The sequence below is a fragment of the Montipora foliosa genome, chromosome 12 (genome assembly GCF_036669935.1).
Source record: "Montipora foliosa isolate CH-2021 chromosome 12, ASM3666993v2, whole genome shotgun sequence".
Classification (NCBI taxonomy): domain Eukaryota; kingdom Metazoa; phylum Cnidaria; class Anthozoa; order Scleractinia; family Acroporidae; genus Montipora; species Montipora foliosa.
In genome coordinates, this window is record NC_090880.1 from 5,751,279 (window position 1) to 5,758,203 (window position 6,925).

The window sequence follows — 6,925 nt, forward strand, 5'->3', positions numbered from 1 at the left end:
TTTTCTGAGGCGGTCGTGTTTTGTCACGCAAACACTTAAAATTACCGAGGAGGCTTGGGAAGAAGACTCCTCTTCCCAAGTCTCCCTCGAGCGTTTTGTGTCTGTGACAAAACAAGTCCGCCTCAGAAAAGCAGGCTGCTCGACTGATTTAGAGGGACTGCTCGCAGTCCAATCTGACTCTTGAGTCCGGTCCAGAAACCATCATATCCCTCTGTCGCAGTCAGAATACATAATTACCATCAATATTTGCCTTATCAGTTTCCAGGTTCTGTAACCGCCTTTTATCTTGAAAAAAATTAAACATAGTGCTTTTTTCGTGTAAGTGAATAATAATGAATAATTCGAGATATTTACCCACAACCTCGTTCCCAGGGCTTTTCTCCGCCGAGTGGAAGGTGGGCGGAGAAAAGCCCTGGGAACGAGGTTGATTTACCCAGGAAGCTCCACTCACCCGGAAGTGGTTTTCAGGGAGGTCCTGCTTCCGGATCCAATTGGGATTAATTTAGAGATATTAGGGAAGTGAAGTGAGACAGTTGCAAAATTTATCCGCAAGTGTTATAGTCACCCAGTTACCAACTGCGAACAAATATCAGGGGTACAAGTTCCTTTTAACTAGACAATTGAAATTTTTAGCGTCATCCTAAGTAAAGGGGTAGCTTAATATCTTGCAATATTCTCTTTTTGGAAGTTGTTGCTGCTTTGGGTTTTTCTGTGGAAAGGGCTTTTGAGAGCAAAAAGGCAGTGAATTGTTGAGAGAAGGCAATGTACTTTTCTTTCTTGAAAAATAAAAGGGTGAACACTATCATGCAGAAAGGGAAATAGGAAGAACATTTATCATTGGCCATCATTAGCGAACTTTAATAAAATATTCCCAGCTTACTGCTTCTGTGAAACTAAGCAAGTACGTACTGATATATCTAAATCTATCGGATGATAACATGCGCGGTATGCTACTAATATGTAATCGCAAGAAATTTCTTGTTGTGAAACCTAGTGAGTGTTTTACACGGTTTTGCGAGTTAAGCAGTTCGATTTATTGATGACCAATAAGATCCATGCCCTGGTTACCAAATGAAATGTGATACAATTGACACAGAGCCTCAAAAGTTCTGTGGTCGTATTTTCATCTCAGATCGCTTGACAGAGTAGTAACTATTTTTCCAATGATACCAGCTCATTCCACTTGCATCGGTCTTGCCATTAAGATACAGACCATTCAGGTTGGACCAGTGACAACTCTTGTACCACCAGGCACCTTTATAGCTTGATGCACAGTTGGCAGAATTGTTATCATTATCTCGATCCTTGGTGGTAAACGCTTGCCCGCGGTGATAGGTAAGGGAATCACCTGCAGTGCCTGGATGAAGAGAAAGCGAATTAAGCCATCAAAATAAGAAGCAGTTTTAAAACTTTTTTAAAATGCTAAAAATTCTTAAGACGCACTTGAGATTGTTTGTTGTCTCTACTTGCCACCGACATGAAATCGATGTAACGTCTTTATCACCACAGGAGTGAAATAATTACCAGGTTTTTCAGTTTGCTGTGTTCTTATTATTTTTTTTAGCTAACTCGCTGGCTTACATATACAACTTATTCTGTCGGTCAAAGCGAGATAAAATTCTCTGAGATCACATCTAGTTGAAATGAGAAAGTGTGTCTATCTTAATTAACACAGGGTTATTTATTAATCACCAGAGTTTGCAAACCTGAATATGTCCCCAAACTCAGCTGGTATTTTGCTCGCTCGCTTGCCACAGTAACTGAACTGTACTCAGCAAATGCTGTATTTCCATGAATGTCTTCCAAGTCCACGCGAAGCTTGTTACTGCTGCTTACAGTTAGGCGGTGAATCTTGTCCAGTCCAAGCCAAAACTCTCCATTTAGATTACCAAAGCCTCGTTTGTAGGCGTCCCACGCGCGGAAGAAATCTACGGAGCCGTCTTGTCTTTTTTGAAAGACCGTCCACCCTCCGCCAGCCGTTTTGTGATCACAGTACACTTCAAATTCTCCCAAACCATCGGGATCGATTTTGTACACACCACTGATCTTTTCACCAGAATTGTAAACATCGCCGCAGTTCTTGAAGACTGAAAATGAATTTCTGTCAGTTGAGTTTTGGTTTCATTCTTATTTCTAGCCTCTAAAAAGTAAGAATGGGCGTCATAGAGGAAGTTACTATACACATCTGGCATGCAAATGTCTTAGAAGCAATTGATTGACCTCAATTTGAGTGCTTTTTGCGAGGGAACAGATTGGAAAAATTGAAGCACTAATGTCTGAGAAGTGAACGAAGTATTTAAAACCTTTGTCATAAAAGCCGCCAGTTTGGTTTGTTTTGAGCACAGCGATTGCATCTTTGATTTCAGTGAGTTTCTGCTCGGAGCTAGCGAACATTTCAAAAGCAATTAGAACTGCAATTGATTGTAATTTGATTGATTTTTGCGACGGAACAGATGTGAAAATTTTAACCACTGGTGTCTTCGAAGTAAAAGTATCTAAAATGTATAACTGCAAACCTTTGTCTTGAGAGCCGCCAGATTCGTTTGCTTTCAGCGCAGCGATTGCTTCTTTGATCTCAGTGAGTTGCTGCTCGATCTTCTTACAGCAGTGTGGTCCGGCGTAAAAGTTGTTATTCACGTTACACTGGGGTTTACTCATCCCAGGGTTTTTTGTTGGTTGTACAGACGTTTTGGCAAATGTCCCAACAAGAATCGCGGTAAAAAGCAGAGCTAGCTGGAATGCCATTATGCACTAATGCTTTCAGGAAACTCTTGTATAAAATGGAAGCAAAAATATAAGTATAAAATGATTTCTGAGACTTGTGCTCCAGTTTATTTGGTCTTTCCAAACTAGATTTTTCTCGTTTCCTGCGCTCTATTTTGGGAATGCTGAATCATCGATTCCTACCAATCAAATAACAACACATTGTAGCCGTGACTCGAGGCAGTAGGACCACCAGACAAGTTTTTTTTGACAAGCAGAAGACAATGTCACGAGGCAGTAGAAAACTTTCTTTTGACAAGAAGACAGTTTCTCAATATTTTATGAGAAGATTTATTCAGTGAAAGAACAGGGGCACTTAACGAGTAGAAGGTTGTGGAAACCATTTTACCTAATTTCCGACAAATTTTAAGACAAAACCTTGTACGGAATGATGGAATAATCAATTTGTCGTGCAGCTTTATTCTCATCTTTGATTGATGGGTACCGGGCTTTGGAATAAGCATGTTTATCAGAGATCATTAACAAAAGCTTCGAAAAGCTTCTCCCTCTGAAAACCCTCGAGCTGAGATTTGCTGTTGACTAAAATTAAAAAAACAACATATTGATTCCAGGTTTTATGCAGCCATAGAGCTATGGACCAATTTATAAAACAGGGAAACGGGGCCGCGGCGTAAGTAGATGACTTTTCTTTGACAAGGAGGAGCCTGACATGTTTGCCATTGAAGCTTGCCTTCATTTGCTCTTTTTGGAGAGCTCTGCTGGCCTCAGGAAATAGTCGAACCCTTCACAAAATAATTAACATTTTTAACCACAGTGAAGCCGTGTGAAGAAATGTTCAGGTCAGATATTTATCTTCGTTGTCGATCTTCTTTTTTCGAAGCAAATGTGCATAGTGAGCTTGGATGTGGTGTCTGTGTATTTCTCCGAGCCCTAGTCCATGGACTTCTCGATAGACCAGGTGTATGGATTACTAAATCGGACTTATAATGGACTGCGTAAGCGGTCGAGAAGAAAGATCGCTCATACGATTTTAAACACAAACAGCACACTGCTAACGTCAAGCACAAATTTGCATTACGCTAAAGATGAAAGAAGCGTGTTTGGTTTTAGCTGAAGTCTTGTCAGTTATCTGCAGATACCAAGCAACTTCTTAAAAGAAAGGGGGTGGAGACGGAGAGGCGTTGAAAGAAGAGAATTTTTAAGCTTTTGTGACAAGTAGCAGTTTCATTGAAACAGAAATTTGAATGCTAAAGTTCTTGTGTTGACTCCGGACAACAAACACGCCAAAAACAAATACAAACTAAAGCCGGAATTGTCTTAAGACAATGAATCGAAAACAAATTTAAAAGATTTCTCAATCGATTCTCAACCATTTTCAACCTACGTTCGCAACTATATGACAAGCCATCAATTTTTAGGACTTGTTTCTTTGATATAGGCGTCGCCACACGGTTGGGAAAATCAGACATTAAGTGGTTAAGTTTTTAGTATTGTTGGGCCAATAATAATTATTATTCAAGTTCGTTGTTTCGTTAGTATAGAACTTTGTTTTCGTTTTCGATCGAGTTCAGAATAAGTTCAACGTTGAGCAATTTCCAGAAGGATCATATTTGGTCTTGTCTAAATATTCACTGGGAAAATCGATCTATTTTAGTACCCATACAGCTTAACTTCAAGTGTCTCATTAAGAAATATGGGTTATTGATCAAGCGTGAGGTCAAGATGGCTGGATATTTGCGTGTTTATGGACCGAAACGAAGCTGCGGGACCAAGCGAGAAATCCCGAGCGGGCAAGGTGGAGCGCGGGAATTGGTTCATCTTGCCCGCTCACGGAACTACAATTGTAGTAATTTTATAATCCCATTGCGGTTAGTTGGTTGCGGATCAATCAGAGGCGTTGCAGTCATCAGACCCAATCTCACTGTCCATTCAGTATTTTGCTGGAGTGGTATTTTAAATTTAGATAATACCGTAAACTGTTGGGCCAATGCCTTGGTTCCCCAAAGTGCTAATCTTAACTTCCACGCGCGGCTTTTTCAAGATCAATGATATAATATCTATCATTTACGTTTAATATGAATGATTTAGGACAGGTATAAGGACACTCTTTCCCCAAGAAAATGGACTAAATTCGGTCATTTTTAGTATGAAGTTCATTTTCAGGAGCGATTTTCGGGAAATGTTGACTGCCTTCTCAATTTGCACGCACCGAAAATGGTAGATGGGGTTAACCAGGATCAAAAGCAGTTTTCAATTTTGAAACTTGGTCAACAGGAACCTTTATCCCTTTAAGTTTGAAAATTGGTAGTTGTGGTTTCGTTTGAGAATGGCATGTTCTCCTTGAGTGAGTTATTGTTTTCAGCCCATCACTGAATAACAATAGACCGTTTAAAAAATATTCGAAAAAATACAAACTAGGTTACACTGGTGGTTTAAAAGATGATATATTACAATAAAAAATGTTCCCAACGTTTCGGTCACAAACACGGACCTTCTTCAGGGGAAGTGAAAGAAAAAACCACACAAAAGCACAGATATAAGCAAGACGCTGATTAAGTGTCATTTTTTCTTGTTTGCGAGGGTCAAGTGCAAATACTCCTTGGGGAGTAACGCCCCGTCATCTCGGTTGAGAGGGTCTCTCGCGCAATTAATCTCCCAAGCTTCCAAAATCTTCCTTTGGTGCCAGTTACTATTAGTCCTGAGAATTGTGGCCTCATCCCATGCGATATCGTGATTGGTATTTGTCACGTGGTCTGCAAGTGCTGATTTTTTGCATTGTCTCCGTGCGACAGCCTTCTGGTGCTCGCCTTTTCTTGTTGAGAATTTTCTTTGCGTTTCGCCGACGTAGCTCTTGCTACAATCAGCGCAAGGAATGTCGTAAACAGGGCCACGAGTTTCTTCTTTGTCTATTTGGTCTTTCGGTTTGGGAAACATCTGGCTCATTGTTTGATAGGGTTTGAATGCCACTTTGATGCCGTGGTTTTCCAAAACTCTCTTTATTGGCTCAGAGGTCCCGCTGACATATTGAATTGTGCTATAGCCCCGCCCGGATTCTGCAGCGTTGATTGTGTCCTTCGGCGGTGGTTTAGGCTTGCTGGCATCCAAAATAAAGCGCTTGGGGTATTCATTGGACTGTAATGTCGATATTACTCGTTGCTTTTCCTTACTTCGATCAGAGAACGTTGGGAACATTTTTTATTGTAATATATCATCTTTTAAACCACCAGTGTAACCTAGTTTGTATTTTTTCAAATATTTTTTAAATGTGCTCACCTGGTGACAAACCCAGTTTTAAAACAATAGACCTGTCATACGAAACAAAAACCATTATGAAAAATCACTCATTCGAAACATTCATAACTAGCGTGTATTTTAATACTGCAGCGAGTATCAGTTTTCAGACCAACTTGTCAACCTCATGCCGTGGTTATCAAATACATAAACCTGTTGGGGTCGATTTTTGGCGTATGCGACATGAAGCTTACAACAGGCCCAGGACATGACTTACGATTGTCGCAGCGTACGCGACAATCGTAAACGAGTTGTAGGCCTGTCCTAAGCTTGTATCGTGCGACAAAAATCGTACTGTGTAAATCAACTCTCGGAGACCGGGATCTCTTTTCAGAGCTCGTTGAAACCCCAATTGCCTCCGCAAATTGTGGGTGATTCGAAACTTCACGAAACCCCGCTCATCCCATGTTGATAAATATTGTGGCGCCATACGCCAGCGTGGAATATCCGACGTTCAAGATACAAATAAGTGGAGCAGCTAGTGGAAATGAGGGGTATTTGCCACGAGTGGGAGACAGACTGCTCATGGTCTAAAGTATCTTGGGAAAGGATTGCAAGATTGGGGCATAACTGTTATTTCTGAATATCATGTGAGGCTAGTATTAAACACAACTAAATTGTTGGCATAGGCTTCTTGGCATTTGGTGGCTTCTTAAGAACCGCTTTTTTTGTAGTGAATAACCACGTCAAAGTTGTTCGCCGACATGTATTGCTTTCTGAAACGATACGAGTCCGCTCAACTAGCCGAGAGAGAAAGTGACAAATTTATCTCGATTTTATAAATGTAATCCATGGTAGAACGCAGAGCCTGGTCTCGTTCTAGTGGTTAATTCGCGTACAAATTTGAAAGAACGTATATGAATGCCTTTGTGAGTAATTAACAATCTAGAGTAGATTTAACTTGAATGTG

At 40.5% G+C, this 6,925-nt stretch overlaps 3 protein-coding genes across 3 annotated transcripts in view; 1 reads left to right on the plus strand and 2 right to left on the minus strand.

The window, feature by feature from the left end:
* Positions 1–835: 835 nt before the first annotated feature.
* LOC137979963 (microfibril-associated glycoprotein 4-like) lies at positions 836–2,802 on the minus strand. The gene is made up of 3 exons (XM_068827289.1): positions 2,517–2,802; positions 1,707–2,087; positions 836–1,357 (listed from the first exon to the last, which is right to left on the minus strand). Exons 1-3 carry the CDS (start codon positions 2,743–2,745, stop codon positions 1,101–1,103), a joined length of 867 nt encoding a protein of 288 aa, XP_068683390.1. The 5' UTR covers positions 2,746–2,802; the 3' UTR covers positions 836–1,100.
* Positions 2,803–5,283: 2,481 nt separating this feature from the next.
* On the minus strand, positions 5,284–5,916 carry LOC137980598 (uncharacterized). Its single transcript, XM_068828052.1, has one exon. The coding sequence runs from the start codon at positions 5,914–5,916 to the stop codon at positions 5,284–5,286; it is 633 nt and encodes a 210-aa protein (XP_068684153.1).
* Positions 5,917–6,420: 504 nt separating this feature from the next.
* Positions 6,421–6,925, plus strand: part of LOC137980599 (L-2-hydroxyglutarate dehydrogenase, mitochondrial-like) — a 2,751-nt gene continuing 2,246 nt past the window's right edge. The window contains exon 1 of the mRNA XM_068828053.1: positions 6,421–6,522. Coding sequence (XP_068684154.1) covers positions 6,421–6,522 — 102 coding nt within the window. The remainder of the gene's footprint in view (positions 6,523–6,925) is intronic.

Bases quoted from the DNA above. Each gene is read 5' to 3' on its own strand.
- LOC137979963 (XM_068827289.1), bottom strand. From the start codon at position 2,745: ATGGCATTCCAGCTAGCTCTGCTTTTTACCGCGATTCTTGTTGGGACA. The intron at 2,088-2,516 runs GTTTGCAGTTAT...ATTCATTTTCAG, and splicing joins TGGCGGCTCTCAAGACAAAG to TCTTCAAGAACTGCGGCGAT. The intron at 1,358-1,706 runs GTTTGCAAACTC...CTCTTCATCCAG, and splicing joins GAGTTTGGGGACATATTCAG to GCACTGCAGGTGATTCCCTT.
- LOC137980598 (XM_068828052.1), bottom strand. From the start codon at position 5,916: ATGTTCCCAACGTTCTCTGATCGAAGTAAGGAAAAGCAACGAGTAATA.